This window comes from Monodelphis domestica, chromosome 1 (assembly GCF_027887165.1).
Source record: "Monodelphis domestica isolate mMonDom1 chromosome 1, mMonDom1.pri, whole genome shotgun sequence".
NCBI classification, from domain to species: Eukaryota; Metazoa; Chordata; class Mammalia; order Didelphimorphia; family Didelphidae; genus Monodelphis; species Monodelphis domestica.
In genome coordinates, this window is record NC_077227.1 from 585,007,134 (window position 1) to 585,023,744 (window position 16,611).

Genomic DNA, 16,611 nt, shown 5'->3' on the forward strand with positions numbered 1-16,611 from the left:
CAGGCATAAACAAGATACATATAGAGTAAATAGAAGAAAGCCCTAGAGGAAAACATAACTAGTAACTGTACGGATTAGAAAAGACCTCTAATAGAAATTAATGCTTGAAAGAAGTCAGGGCTTGTAAGAAGAGATTAGAAGGAAAGGATTCCAAGCATTGGATCAGCCAATGCGAAGGCTGAGATGACATCATCATGGGTGAAGAACAGAAAGCTGGACAGTTTGACTACACCATAAAGTATGTAGAGGAAAGGAACATGTAACAAATCTGGGATGATAGGAAGGAGCCAAATGTGAGCAGCATTAAATGCCAGAGAAGTTTATATTTGATCCTTGAAGTAGCAGAGAGGCATTAGTATTTATAAAGTGAAGGAGAGAGAGGGAGGTGACTTGGTCAGACCAATCGTGATAATAACAGCAACAATGAATTGCATTAGAATAAGAAAGCACTTTATAATTTAAAAAGCACAGCCTCATTTGATCTTCACATTCATCTTGTGACTTAGCAGGGTAGAAATTATAATTTCCATTTTATAAATGAAAAAACTGAGGCCCAGATAAGGACTTAGTAAAGATTACCCAATTTATTGAAAGTAGAAGCTTAACTAATAATTAATCTCATTTCAAGTCCTTTGTTCTTTCAAAAGAGACATGCTGCAATTCACTCAAATTCATGGACCTATTTTAATTTTTCTCATGACAACTCAATATATCATTATTTACCCATTGTCATATATATATATATATATATATATATATATATATATATATATATATATATATCTTCAAATCCAACAACAACCAACACTGATGAAGTACTGTTTATCTTTCTATCTCTCTATCTATCTCACTATACTAGGTCCTGGTGATAACAAAATAAATGTAAACAATACTTGCTCTTAAGTTGTTTACATTCAACCAGAGTAGCATACAGTCTTCTGTTGTTGGTGGTAATGGAAAATAGACCCAAAGTTCGCAATCTAAAAAACTAATAGTTTTGAAATATAAATTTACTTTTCCCTAGGCAAAGCATGGTAGAAACACACACATACACACACACACACACACACACACTTCCCAATAGGAGATATTAGAATTTAGAGATAAGGTAAGAAGGTATTACATTCCAAAATTGAAGTTAATAAGAAACAACATAAAGAGAGATTAGGCAGCTATAACAGGAGGTTATTCTAAGAGATGGTATCCCTAGATTAGAGATAGGAAATCCATCAGGTTTCAATAGCTTGATTAAAAAAATCATAAAAAATAACATATTTTGCTTTGGGACTTTAATCATCAACCAATATTCTTTTTTTTTTAATAATTTGGTTTCTTGAGTGGACCTACTGTCTAGGAAAGAGCAGTCCCATGCAAGGCTTGAGAAACTTCTAATGTAAAACAAATAAATTGGTAATCTCTTTTACAATTCAATCTCTTCTGAGTTTTGGTAAGATGGATTTGTATTGCTGTGCTTGGGATAAGTCTCAGTGAATAAAAGGGATGATATTTCTGAGTCTTATGAGCTCAGGATCAGCCCTTTGATCTGAAATGAACCCTCCAATGTATTGTCAAACTATGGGTCACAGGATGACCACAGGTTAAACCTCACCTCCCCCACCTACAACCATTTCTTTAACATTATCTTTTAGATGTAACAAGTTGATTTTATCAATTAATATCTTCTATAACATATCTTATAAAGAATGATATAAATTTTAATATTATCAAAAGAGATGATGGTATCTAATTCATTAAAAATAAAATATGCTTTGACATTATGTATAATAACAGAGGCAAGAAACAGCTCTTTATTTCAATTCAGAGGATCTCCCTTTACTTAACTTCTATCACCTGCCAATTGTGTGATTTTGAGCAAATTGTTTAATTTTATTTGACCTCAGTTTTCTCACCTATCAAGTCAGGATAAAAATATTTTCTTAATCTAAATCTCATAGCTGTCATGGAAAAAGTCCTTATTAAGTTAAAAACACTCTGTCATTGCCATAGCATTCGTTGCTTGACTCTTAAAAAATTCTACTCAACATTTCATTTTTCTTCATGAGTATTTTGTGACTATTTCCTCTATCCCACCAAAACCCAGGTGAAGATTTCCTTACTGCATATGCTTACATGTGGAACCCATTATATGTTAATCAGAGATTGAGAAGGGGGAAGAAAAAGATATCATGGCATGATTAAAAAGAGAATTTGACAATGTAAAAAGATCAGGGTTACGTGTAATTAGGATCTGCTCCCCAGAACTTTTCAAATCCCAGCGTCCTACTTTCATTCTCATATGTCATCCTTACGTTTTGAAGTTTGTGTGTGACCCTGCCTCTCACTCGTCTCCAGGGATGCACCTGGGAAAACTCTTCTTCACTCATGGTTTTACTTTTGCTCTTTTATTTCTTCTACTTCAAGTGATTATTAATAAATCTTAAAAATATAATACTTGGAGTAAATCTTACAGTTGTGAGGGTCAGATAAGTTCAATACAACATAAACATTCATTCCTTTATATATCATTCCATCCATCCATGCATCTATCCATTTGTTCATTCACTGGATTTGGAACCAGAAAACATTGTACAAGATAGTTCTTTGCTCATAAAGCTCCAGTAGCTCCCTCTTTTTTGCCTCTAGGATAACTAATACATCTCTCTGCTAAACCTTTTAAAGCTCTTCATAACCTAACGTTAGCCAATACTTTGAGAATTACTCCATATCACTCTCCTTTATCCATCATCCCAGAAAAACTTGCCTCAGCCCTGTTCCCCTTCCATGACATTCCATGGCCTTCACCATCTGTACCCAACACCTGGAATGCATCACCTCTACCTTGTCCCTAGTTTTCTTCAAAGCTTGAAATAAATGTCACTTCCTAAGCAAGACCAGCCTTGACTCCCCTTCCCCCCAGTTACTTGTCTCTTTATTACCGCAAATTCATAATGTTTATTTACTTTTCTGTGTACATGCTGTCTCTTCCTGCTACTCCTATCCTATCTTCCAATAGAATAAAAAACTCTCGAGGGCAAAGAATATATTGTTTTATCTTTGTGTAATTAGTGTCTATCATACTACCTATTATTTAATGAATGCTTATTGAATTAATGAATGAACACATATACAGGATGAGATGAAAAGTTACTGTCTGCTAGAACACTTGAATCCTGTTTGAGTAGTTTAGTTCCATAATTAAAAATCACTCATTGGATGTTTCCAATTTTCACTGTCTTTGTATTAAGTGAAATGTACAAATATACAGTAATTTTCATTCACCTTGAATGCATATAAAAATCTAAATATTATTGTTTTGGTTATTTTCCTGAAAACTCTCTTCTAGATAGTCAAGAATATATATTCTAATGGTGAATTGATTGGAACACTGTGGCCCATTGTGTTTTTTCCTAGGAAATCTTCTGCCAAATCTTTAAATGAAAATAAAATATTTTTATGATGACGAACTATCCTTAATGTTCTATGGACAGCTTTTAAACACAAAGTCTTGTATGAGAAGTATACAAGACTAAGAGCGAGGTGACCTAAATTTAATTCTCATTCCCACAACTAGCTGTCTGAAATTGGGTAGATCTCTTCTTTCAGAGGCTCATTGCCTCAGCTATAAAAGGGAGTTGACTACAAGATTATAGGTTTTAGACTGGAAAAGGCATTTAGAGTCATCTAATACAGTCCTCTCATTTTATAGATAAGAAATTGACATCAAATTGGTTAAAAGACTTGCACAAGGTTACACAGATAGGAAGAGACTACCTGTATTGGAACCTAGGTCCTTTGACTTCAAATCCAAACCTCTTTCCATATGACCTTTTCATGTCCTTCTTTCCAGCTCCAGCATTTTCTGATGAGTGTATCATAAGATTATTGCTCTTGAATTTAAAAAAAAATAAAAAGACCTGGGTTTAACTTTTAGCTCTGGAGGCAGCTAGTTAGCTAGCTCAGGGGATTGAGAATCAGGTCTGGAGATAAGAAGTCTTGGATTCAAATCTGGTCTTAGATACTTCTTACCTAAGTGACTATAGACATCACAGCCCCAACTGCTCAACCCTTACCTCTCTTCTGCCTTAGAACAAATAGTTAGCATTGATTCTAAGATAGAAGATAAGATTTTTTAAAAATTGAGTATTGATATTTACTAGCTGTGTAATCTTGGCATGTCATTTCAACTCTATAAGAATTGATTTCCTCATCTGTAAAATAGTGATAGTTGCTGGCATATTGTCCCCCTCATTAGACTTTGAGACTCTTTTAACCTTCTTTTGTATTGCCCAGTGTTTGGTACAGTTCCTGGCACAAAGTATTTACTAAATACTTGTCCACATGACTAGATTTACTGCTTTGAATTATCTGTGACTTGGAGCTACAGTCAGGAAGATCTGAGTTCAAATCTGGAATATAATACTTCTTTATTGTGTGTCCCTTGGGCAAGTCAATGAATCTCTTTGGACCATTTTCATTATCTATGAAATTAGTTTAAAAATAATACCAATTTCAGTGGGTTTTTTGTGAAGATAATATGAGATATTATTTGTAAAAGGTGTTACAAACCTTTAAGTTCTACATACATCCTATTATTATTATTATCAATAGTGGCAGTAACAGTAGGGAAGCTCTTAGGAAACCTTAAAGCTAAAGAAATGGATTACCAATTTTTTTCTGTTATTTAGAATTAGAGATAAAATCTTGGACTTGACACAGCAAGGCTTAGTAAATTCAAGCTCAACCCCTGAGATTTACTAGTTATATATGACACTGACCAACGACATGGGATTTTTGTGCCTGGTTCCCACGACTCAATACATGCATTAGATGGAAAATGACAAAGTAACAAGGTGTTTGTAGCTGACACCAACCCAAGCTTACCTCTGTCATGGTACCTCTGGCTGACTCAGTAAGTGACTCACCAGTGACTAGCTCTGCTGGCACATTCCTGCCCATGATTCATGAGACTAAATCTAAGCACAGTATCTTGAAAATACCAAGAAATCTGGTTTCTTTCAGAGATACCCTGAAGTATCAGGACAGTTGTCATTTCTGTCCCAGCTAAAATCCCACCTTCTACAGGAAGCCCTTCTGAGTCTTCCTAATTCTAAACTTCCTTATGTGATTGCTTCCTTTGGATATGTTGGTACATAGTTGTTTGTCTTCTCTCCCCCATTAGATTGTTAGATCTTTGAAGGTAGGGATTGTCTTTTGAATTTCTTTGTATCACTTATGTTTAGCACAGTGGCTGCACATAGTAGGTACTTAATAAATGCTTAGTGACTGACTGTCCTGGGAATTGAGGGAGTCAGTTAATGGCTATGTGTCTGGATGAACTGACTTATCTGCTAACAGGTTTGTGGCACTGCCCTCCTTCCTTTCTACCAGTAGGAAATTAGCTACATGAGGGCAAAATGTCCATTGCTTTATCAAGCAAGAGGAAAGGGTACCACTAGCCATCAATTTGGGAATCATTGCCATAGAATCTATAGTGAGGATTGCCAAGCAGTAAGGAAGCATCCACTGGTAGTTACTTAAGCCTTACCCCGTAATTCTTCAAGTTGGGTGGCCTCATTGTGCTCCACTCTCTGCTCTTTGCCAGCATTTCCTGTGAAGAGATGAAAAAAATTACCAGGAATATCCTTCATTCCCTAGAGTATGCTTACAGACTGGAATCAGTGTGGTACACTATAAAATTGGTAAATTTGTAGTAAAAAGACCTCAGTTCAAATTTTGACTCTATCAGTTCCAACCTTTGTGATCTCAATAAAGAAACTTCATCTTAGTTTCCTTATCTGTGACTTGGAGAAGATTACCTGAGACCTCTTCCAGCTCTGGGTCTTTTAACTACTCAAATCTCTACAGTGTTTTCCTCCTACCATTTTTACCTGAAAACAGCTCAATGCAGATGCCACTTCCTTTCGGAAGTCTTTAGTCATACCCTCTTAGCTTAATAAAGCCTTATTGAATAGAACTGAGTCCTGTAAGTAACCTCAGATGGCTTTAAGTCCATTTTTTACTTAAGGAAGAATCCTATCAAAACTATGCTTAAAAACATATGTTTGCTGTTCAGTTATTTTAGTGGTTTCCCACTTTTTGTGACCCCATTTGAAGTTTTCTTGCCAAAGGGGAAAAGAAGAAAGAGAAATAAGCTCCAATAGCTACTCATTTCACTTTTTGGACAGCTCTAATATTCAAGGAGCCTTTCCTTATTTTGAACAGAACTATACCTCCATTCAATTTCAAACAATTATTCCTTGTTTTGTTCTCTGAGAACAAATTACATGTTTCCAATGCTTTTTCTCCCCTTTCCTCATATTATTTATCCATGGTTACTTGTCCATGTTTATGTTCCCCTCCCCTATAAAAATCATAAAATTCTTGGGGGCAAAAATTATTTTTGGTTTGATTTTTTATTGCCATCCCTGTTAGAGTGCCTTGAATAAATTGCAGGTGCATAATAACACCTGGATCAATTGAATTGAATTGGTATGGTAGAAAGAACAGTGGATTTGGAGCCAAAGGGGAAGTAGGCTTGAATCCCAGCTTTCTAATTACTACCTACATGTCCGCTGGCTTCAAGTCATTTAACCTCTTTGGCCCTCATTTTTCTCCTCTGTAAAATGAGTTTGACTGAGTGATCTCTAAGATTCCTTTCACTTCTAAATCCTACAATCTGCTTCCTATTTTTAAAAAAAGATGACATTTCACAACAATAAAAATGAGAAGGAAAACAACAAATTCCATTTATAAGAGCAACATCATGTATTTGATATTTTAAAATATGTGACATTGAATACAAGACAAGAGTAAACAGAGGGTGAGATCATCATGGCATCGTTCCCATTCCATTTCTGTACCAACATTCTAAGTATAATCAGCCTATTAATGGAAAATTTCCTTTTCACCTATGCTATATACATAAGTTATCAGTCTTACTAAAGTAGAATCCAGAAAGCATTGCTTTTCATTTATAGAGAATCATCATCCCTTGTTTCAATGACTGATTAGTGTCTAAATGTCTGAAATATGTCTAGCATCCACAGAAACAAAATCTTTGAAGATCAGTTATTGAATAAAACCTTCCAAAAGAGAGAAAAATGAGAGATACCCCTTTTCAAGTTTCCAGTGTCACATGGAAACAGAATAAGAAGGGAAGAGAATTCTCTGACTTCTAAGACCTGAAGATATAAAGAAGTTGAGATCTGAATTCTCATGGCACTCATGTGTGGAAAAAAAAACAACTATGGCTTGGCTTTCTTCTGTCTTACTTGCCTCAATGAATTCACAAATGATCAACTTTGGGGAGAAGGTTGAATTATTATATTACAATATATATCCACAAGAATAATCATCATCAAAATAATACCTCTTGAGTTTAGACAACCTACTCATTTACTTAGCAGTTAGCAGAAATTTCACTGTATCCTCAGAGAGAAAGAAGAAAGGAAAGGGAAAAAAATAATTTATTACTTACCTACAATGTGCCAGGTATTGTGCTACCCACTTACAAATATTATCTCATTTCATCCTCAAAACCCCATGAGGTAGATCCTTATTCCCATTTTACAGTTTAGGAAAATGAGGCCGAAATTAAATAACTTGCCCAGATTCTCACAGCTGGTAAATATCTGAAGGTAGATATGAATTCATGCTTCCCTAACTGCAGGCCGAGCACTCTATCCACTGTATCTAGCTGTCAACTTAACAGTACCCCATCTTATCTTCAGTTTATGCTGTATATATCTCATTTGCATATAGATGATTTTAAAGTGTCATACCTGTTAGACTATAAGCTCTTTGAGAACAGGTATTGTCTCTAGCCTTTCTTCATATCTCTAATTCTTAGCATAGTGCCTGGCACATAGTAGACCCTTAATAAATATTTGCTGATTGACTTTGATACATAGGGCAAGTGTTTATTATAGTCCCCATTCTATAGGTAAGGAAATCAAGACCTCAAAAGATTAAATTATTTGCCAAAGAGTTAGGAAGTAATAAAGTCAAAATTTGAACACAGTTCCTCTGGCTATAAAATAAGTGAAAAATTCCTACAAGCATTTTGCTTGACCACACATCTGTGCATCTCATAGCATAATTTTTGTTGTTGTTATTCATTTGTAGAAGCAGGATGATATAGTACAGAAAGTAATGATTTTAGAGTCTGCAGAAGTGGATCCAAATATCACCTCTGTCATTTATTACCTATGGGACATTAGGCAAAGTTACTTAATATCTTTAGACCAGTTTCCTTTTTTTCTTTTATTTAAAAAAAAATACATCTTGATGTGATTTCTAGTAATTGTTTGCTAACATTGTATGATCCATGTTCTCTCCTTCCCTCCCATCCCAAACTTTCCTCAAGATGGCAGATAATATAATATAGATTGTACACGTATTATCGTACAATATATATTTCCAAATTCATCATGTTATGAAAGAAGACGTCACCTAAAATAGAGAAAAAATTATGGAATAAATGAAGTAAAGAATGGTATATTTCAATTTGCATTCAGACTCCATATGTTCCTTCTGTGTGAATGGATAGTCTTCTTCATCATAAGTCCTTTGGAGTTGTGCTGGATCCTTACATTGCTTGTAATAGTTAAATCATTCACAGTTGAACATCTTACTTTATTGCTGTTACCATATACATCATTTCCTGCTTCTGCTTACTTCACTTTGTATTAGTTGACAAGTCTTTCCAGGTTTTTTTGTGATCATCTTGTTCATCATTTCTTATGATGCAATAGCATTCCATTATAATCATATACCACAAATTGTTCAGATATTCCCTAAATGATGGACATTCCTTCAGTCTTTCCTTCTTTGCCATCACAAGAGCTGCTATAAATGTTTTTATATAAGTAAGTTCTTTTCTCCCATCTTTGATCTCTTTGGATTCAGGAATGATGTTGCTGGGTCAAAAGGTATGGTTCTTTGGGCATGACTCCAGATTGTCCTTCAGAATGGCTGTTTTACAGCTTTTTTTGTCATCCAATGTGATTGGTATGAGGTATGATACCTCAGAGTAGTTTTAATTGCCACTTCTTTAGTTAATAGTGATTGGGAGCATTTTTTTTCATGGAATTAAAGATAATTTTAATTTCTTCTTCTGAGAATGTCTCTTCATATCCTTTGACCATTTTTCAATTAGGAAATGCTTTGTATCCTCATAAATTCATCTTAGTTCTCTCTATATAGTTCCTATTTTCTTCATCTATAAAATGTGGAAGTCAGACTAGATGGTCACTAAGTTCTCACCCACTTCTAAATCTTTGATCTTAGAATAGTGATGCTATTAGCTTGCATGCTTTTTAATGTAAATGTCATAGTGAAGGTGCATGTGTTTAATGTGTGTTTGCTCCAATAATTCTGTATCCTGCCCTCAACATCTCATCAAAAAGTAGTATTCCATTACATGGAACACTGATTACAAGGGGATCTGGCATTCTCAAAAGACATATGGAATCCTTCTCCCTTAAAACTGGATCTTGAATCACAAATCTAGTAGACTGTACATTTGTTCAGGAAAGCTTTCCTTTTCTTTATATTTTTGTGGTTTCAGCCTCTACCTAGCAAAGTAGGTGTTTAATAAATGCTTGTTCAACAAAATTGATTTGAATGATGAAAGTTATCTTGTAATAATTCATATCCAACTCTTACTTCAACATAAATCCCTTGCATAATGTCCTATCCAGATTATATTTGAATACTTCCCAGGGTTGCTTAATTCACTTTTATCAATTCTCATTATTCTAAAGTATTTTCTTATTTTGAGTTGAAATATATCTTGGTAGAGCTTCTACCTATTACCATTAGTTTTAGCTTCTGTAGCCAAGTAAAACATGACAAGACACTCTTTGAGTCCCTTCCAATACTTAAGGTAGTATTCATGGTACCAGACCTTCCAAATTATGCAATTTTAAGAACCGTCAGAAGATATCTAATCCAATCTTTACCTGAACCAAAATCTGTAACCCTTCCCTGAAAATGATCATATAGAATTTCCTTGAAGACTTTAGTGAACTCCTCATCCACCACCACTAACCAAAACAAACTTGTTGCAGTTTTGCACAGCTTTCATTATTAGGAAATCATTTCTCCTCTCCAACTTCCAGGTAAGCCTGTTTAAATCTTTGCAACTTTCAGCCACTATCACCATTTCTTCTGCCTTCTATAACCAAAAAGAACTATTTAATCTCTCTTCCATATGCTAGACCTTCAAATAATTAAAATTTTCTCTTCTGCAGGCTAGAAATTCACAGTTATTTCAACTAATCCTAAGATGGCATGACCTAAAATGATCCTGCTTGGCCTCATTTGGATTTTCTCCAGTTTATTACTGCCCTTTCTAAAATGAAGTACCTAGAACTTAACATAATACTCAACATGCAGTCTGACTAAACTAATATACAGAGAATATTTCTTTTCTGGTCCTAGAAGTGATCCTTTTCTTAATAAAGTCTAAGATTGAACAGTTCTCTTGGTTGGCACATGACGGTGCTAACTTATATTTAGCTTGAAGTCCACACAATCCCTCAGATCATTTCTACAAAAGATCACATCTAACCATACACCTCCCATCTTAGAACTTTACATATCCCCCCATTAAATTTCATCTTATTTGATTCAAGCCAATATCGTATCTTGTCAAGAGTTTGAGCAACTTGGTTTTCTCAATTCATAAGTCAACTCTCCCTTCCAGTATCATGTCATCTGAAAATTTGATAAGCATGCTCTTTCTGCCTTTGTCCAAGTCATTAATAAAAATTCAAAAAGAATAAAGCAAAAGATAGAGCCTAGAGACACTCTACTAAAGACCTCCCTCCAGGCCAACATCAATCTTTTTTATCATTCTCTTTGAGTATAACTATTAAAACTTCTCTGAATTCATTGAACTATACTATTTCCAGGCCATATATTTTCATCTCATTCTGCTGGGACACTGTGAGAGAGTTTGTCATGTGCCTTTTGGAAATTCAGGTATGCTATGTCTACGACAGCTCTCTATGAGCTGAGGAAACCTATGCAGAGATGGCGGAGTGGGGGGAAGAAAATGAGATTAATCTGGCATGAAAGAAGCAGTGTGTTGTAAAGTATATAGTGCTGAATTTAAGAGACAGGGACACCTAAGACTGAATATTGCCGTTGATACTTAGTGTACAAGGGCAAGTTATTTAATCTTTCTAAGCCTTAGTTTGCTCATCTGCAAAATGAGGTTGATAATTCTTGTCAACATTTATCTATAGGGTTGTTGTGAGATGAAAATTAGATAATCCATATGAAGTCTTCAGCAAAATCTAAGAAGGCCTACATGGATTTATCATTCTGACCGCTTGAGGAGACCATGATCATATGAGGTTATTATGGAGAGATTGACTCCACAAAGACACATGAATTTGAAGCTGAGATAAAACTTTCAAATAAATATGGGAAAATGATAAGAAAAATTCTGGCCCTTGAAAATCTAAACTGGTGTATGAATTATTCAGAATTATCTACGGCGGTCAAATTGGTCAGACAAAGGGTCAAATCATTGCACACCTATTTCTTTGCTGTGAAATAACAGCTTAAAGGGAGATGCATAAGGCAAATCATAGAATTACCCTTTGGGGAGAGGCTTCAAGATATGACAGAGATTCACCTACTCTAACTGGTAAAGTCTGCAAGGAGAAAATAGAGCAAATTAGGTGAGCAACCTCAATTGCACCCTCTTCTTAGCAATAAGTTCCTAAGCAACTAGGTATCCTGTTTTTCTAGGACTCCTTTGAACTTCTTTCAAAGCATTATTTTCAGAGTGCTGCCTGATTGACTAGGAGATCCGTGATCCATGCAAGAGCACGTCAAGTCAATCCAACCTTTTCTGAGAAATGTTTGTAGGCATTCCACATAACATTTTTAAAATCTGTTTTTTTTTTTTAGAAATTCTGGTAAGCATTATATTCACAGATAAGGCAATTACTTGGAACTATTATTAATCTGGGCACAAACTATGTTAGATACCTATGAAGGCTCGAGGTAACAGACAGCATCATTTTATCATTTTCCAATGGCCAATGGCTACCCAAGTTGTGGCATATGATCGTGATGGAATACTACTATACTCTAAAAAATAACAAACAGGTAAACTTTAAAAGAACAAGACAGACTTGTACACTTTGTGTTAGTAATTTTCATTTAGCTGTAGCAACTCAATACCTTTCCAAAGTTACTTATCTGTTTCTAGGTTATTCTGTGAAACAATTGAGAGGGTGAAGAGGACTATTGTGGAGACGGTTAAATAAATTTAAAAAAAGGTTCTGAGTAAAGGTTAAAGGATTTGGAATTATGTAGTCAAGAGATATGAAACAAAAAATGAAACTTCATAACACCTTGAGTACATGGAGGATTATGGTATTAGGATGATGGCCAGTTGGGTTGCTCTTTCTATCTACAGGAGACAAAATAAGAGGACCTAAGACTAGAAAAAGAGGCATTAAACTAGATAAAGAACTATTTACATATATATCTATATATATATATATGCCCCATTTTTTTTGGCATGGTGTGGGGAGGAGACCTACAGGTTCAGCAGTGAGGGGAGTCACCTCTTCCAATACAAATCAGCTTAGAGCATTGCCTGTGATGCTTCAAGGTTAAATATGTGAGCTTGTGTTTATGTATGTATATGTGTAAGTATGCATTCACATGATACAAATGTGTTTGGTCATTTCAGTCATGTCCAGCTCTTTTTGACCTCAGATGAGATTTTCTTGGCAAAGGTACTGGAATGGTTTCCTATTTCCTTCTCCAGTCATTTTACATATGAGGAAATGGAGGCAAACAGGGTTAAGTGATTTGCTCAGGGTCACACAGCTAGGAAGTGTCTGAGGCCAGATTTGCACCTAACCTCTAGATTTAGCATTCTATCTACTGCACAACTCCGTGTGTATATATGAATAAATAAAGAGAAATGTATAGATATAAGCAACTAGGTGGCAGGGTGGGCCTAGATTCAGGAAAATCCAAGTTCAAATATGGCCTCAGACATTGACTAGATGAATGATCCTGGGTAAGGCACTGAGCCCTGTTTGCCTCAGTTTCCTCATGTGTAAAAAGAGATGGAGTAGAAAATGGCAGTATCTTTGTCAAGAAAACCCTCCATGGAGTCCCCAGGAGTCAGACATGACTGAAATGACTAAATCACAAAATTAATAGACTGTGAGGGGATGGAGGTGGCCTGCTCAGGCTTATACTTTAGTGTCTATGGGGACATAGATTGGAGTGAGTAGAATTTTAGGCAGGAGAGACCACTTAGAAGGCTTTTAGAGCCCAAAGAGGGGAGAAGAGCCCCAAAGGCCCAGACCGGGAGCCGAGGGTCCCTTAGGTAGAAGCGAGAGATAAAGACCAGAGAGATGAGAATCCTTTGATGTCAGAAGGGCTCCACAGCTGATAGCTAATGGCAGAAAAGTTTATTGAATAGGGGAAGGGTTCATATAGGAAAAAACCACAGGAATGAGCGAGTGGGGGGAGTGTGAGTACAGGTGGGGTTCAGCAAGTTCATGGTTCAATGGGTACAAAAACATATTCTTTCTCAAGATTGTTTTTCCAGCCATCTGTGCCGCTTCCTAAGATACTTAGTCTACTGGGATAGGGGAGATATTCACATTGCAAACTTTGTCCTGAGACCTGGAATATTATTTCCAAAGTCTGGACCTTTGCCTAATTTCTTAGGCCCTGAACATGGTTTGTCTCTGTCAGAAGGCTACTTGAGTAGTTCAGGTAATAGGCAATACAGACGTTAATGATGATGGTTATAAACAGAGGAAAAATTTTATATGTTTATACATTCACAAACATACATATACAATTACATGTATATATATATGTGTGTATATATATATATATATATTCACACCTATGTATATAAGAGTGTGTGTATACTCCTAGTGGGAGAAGAGAATATATATTAGGGAGGAAAAGTTGGAAGGGATAGAGGGGAGAAGATATACACATCAGAGGGTGTTTGGAGATGATGATACCAGAGAGAGAGACAGACAGAGACAGAGATGGAGACAGAGACAGGCAGATAGAAAGAGAGACAGAGAGACGGAGAGACAGAGGGAAAAAGAGAGAGACAAACAGACAGACAGACAGACAGAGACAGAGAGAAATCTGCCTTCATGTCATATATATATATATATATATATATATATATATACACATGTATATATATATATATACACATGTATATATATATATATACATGTGTATATATATATATTGTATATCAGAAATTTTGAGAAGGTAGAAATTAAAAGTCATGGCAATAGATTAGATAGAATCTAATAGATTCAAGTAAAAAGCAGAACCTGAAGGTAAAGTTACAATCCTGAATCACTGGGGAAATGGTGGCACTGCCAATAGTAATAAGAAGATTAAGAAGAGAGAAAGAAAGGAGAAGAAAGAAAACAAACTCTGTTTTGTATTTGTTATGTTCAAAATGTTCATAAGTCATACAATCTGAGAAGGCTAAAAGTTAGTTGGTGATGTGAGATTGTAATTCAAGAGAGAGACATACATACATACATGTGCATGTGTATCTGTAAATCATCTATAGAGAGATAATCCTTAAATCTAAGAGAGTGTGAAACATCACCAAATATTTAGAAAGAAATGAGATGGGGGCCTAGAACAGAATTTGGGAGAGAAACAAGGTTAATGAGTATTCCCTGAATGAAGAACCAGCAATGACAGTGATGAAGAATTGTAAAGACAGAGAGGAGGAGAAGCAATAAAAAATAATGTCACAAAAACTTAGGAAAGCAAATAGAGAAAGAGGTGATCAATAGTGTAAGTACTGTGCAGACACAAAAAAATGATGAGGCCTGAAAAAAGACCATTGCATTTGTCAATTAAGAAGTCATCACTAACTTCGGGGAGTAAAAAGTTTAGTTACATGAAAAGGTTAGAAGCCAGATTGTCAAGGGATTAAAAGAAAGGAAAATGCAAGGAAATGGAGACATTGAGTATAGACAGCTTTCTCAAGGAGTTTATCTGAGGAGACAGGAGCTAGATTACAATAGGTAGTGGAGAAGATACAATAAATGAGGAGTTTTTAAGGATATGGGAGACATGGGCATATTTGTAGCATTCAGTAAAGGTACCAATAGGAAAGAATTGAAGAATAGAGTGTTTCTGGCCCTGGGAGTGATTTTATTCCAAAGATAAGAAGGAATCCAATCAAGGGTATGTGTAGGGGTTTAGTCATGGTGAGAAGGGTCATTTTTTTTTTTCATCTAAAATGAAAGGAGAAGATAGTGAATTAAGATCATTGAGTAAAGTAAATTACCTGAATTAATCGCTAGCTTTTAGTGAATGGTATCTTCTTTCGATAAAGTATGAGGTTAGTTCCTCAGTTTAGAAAGAGTGCTGTGGTATGCTTGAGGAGAAAAAGGAAAGTTTGGAATAGCCACTTGATGATTAAGAGAGAAAATTAATTAAGAAGGAATAGAATAAATGTCTTACTGAAATGAGAGCACAATTAGCTTGGATAACATATTTGCATAGACCTAATCACTGTTGTTTTGTGACTTTCTTTAGCTTTGTTTAGCAGTATCTGAATAGCAGTGAAGTAAGCAGTGTTGATATTTGACAAGGTGTGATAGGTTATAGGGTAAAGGGGCAAATAAAGGGTAGGGTACAATAAAGTTGGATGATGAAAGGACCCTTAATAGGAAGGGAAGGGAAAAGAATATAATATAGCCAGTGAAGTAATAAAGATCGGGATGAGGAATTAAAAGTCAAGGTGAAGTTGAAGAACAGGGTTCTGGGTCATATAGCATAAGAAAAGATGGAATGAAATATTTATGATCAGATGAAAGAATTTTAGCATCCATTCTTTGTAATATTTGAGGGTTATGGGAAGATCAAGGAGATGTTCATCTCTATACATAGCTGAAAATGATGGAAGGAATAGATAATGAAAATTCAATAGATTGAAAAACTGGGAAGGGAAGGTTTTTGAGAAAAGATCAATAGGTATGTTGCATTTCCCTAGTATGAAGGTCAGAATTGGGGTGAGAACCAAGCACTGAACTCAATTAGGAGTTCAGTGAGTCAATAGATTGACACCACTAGGATCTAGATTAGGTGACAAATCTGAATAGTGTGAAACCTAAGGAGGATAAATTATGGTAGTAGAAAAATAATTTGGAAGTAGCAATATGGAAAAGGAACTTTGTATGATTTTCCCATAGAAACCAGTGATACCAATGGAATGAGAAAATATATACCAGGTGTTGGAAAGGTTGATGAGAGATGCATTGTTATATAGGAGCCAAGTTTCAATGAGTTCCAGAAGATAGGAGTGAAAAAGAAAGAAGTCTAACATAGAAATAAGTACATTAATTAATGAACAGTTATTCCAGAGGCTACAGTAGAAGGGGTAGGGTAGACATGTAGTGAAAACTGAGAGGGCAAAGTTGAAACTAATAGGACTAAGGCAATAGGAAGTTGGGAATGGGGTTGGGAATGGGGTTGGGAATAGGGGGAGGAATCTTTGGAATGGGAAAAACATAAGAAGGTAGAAGTATAATAACCTTCAAAGAGTGAATCCAGGCAAAGCAT

General features: G+C 35.5%; 1 protein-coding gene across 4 annotated transcripts in view; it reads right to left on the bottom strand.

Moving 5' to 3' along the window:
* Positions 1–16,611, bottom strand: part of ZMAT4 (zinc finger matrin-type 4) — a 564,854-nt gene that overhangs the window by 178,614 nt on the left and 369,629 nt on the right. For all 4 annotated transcript variants that reach the window (XR_008915557.1, XM_056813567.1, XM_056813568.1 and 1 more), the window contains exon 6: positions 5,546–5,608. Coding sequence is in view for 3 of the 4 variants with exons in the window: in XM_056813567.1 (XP_056669545.1) it covers positions 5,546–5,608 (63 nt within the window). In the remaining variant the exon portion in view is untranslated. The remainder of the gene's footprint in view (positions 1–5,545; positions 5,609–16,611) is intronic.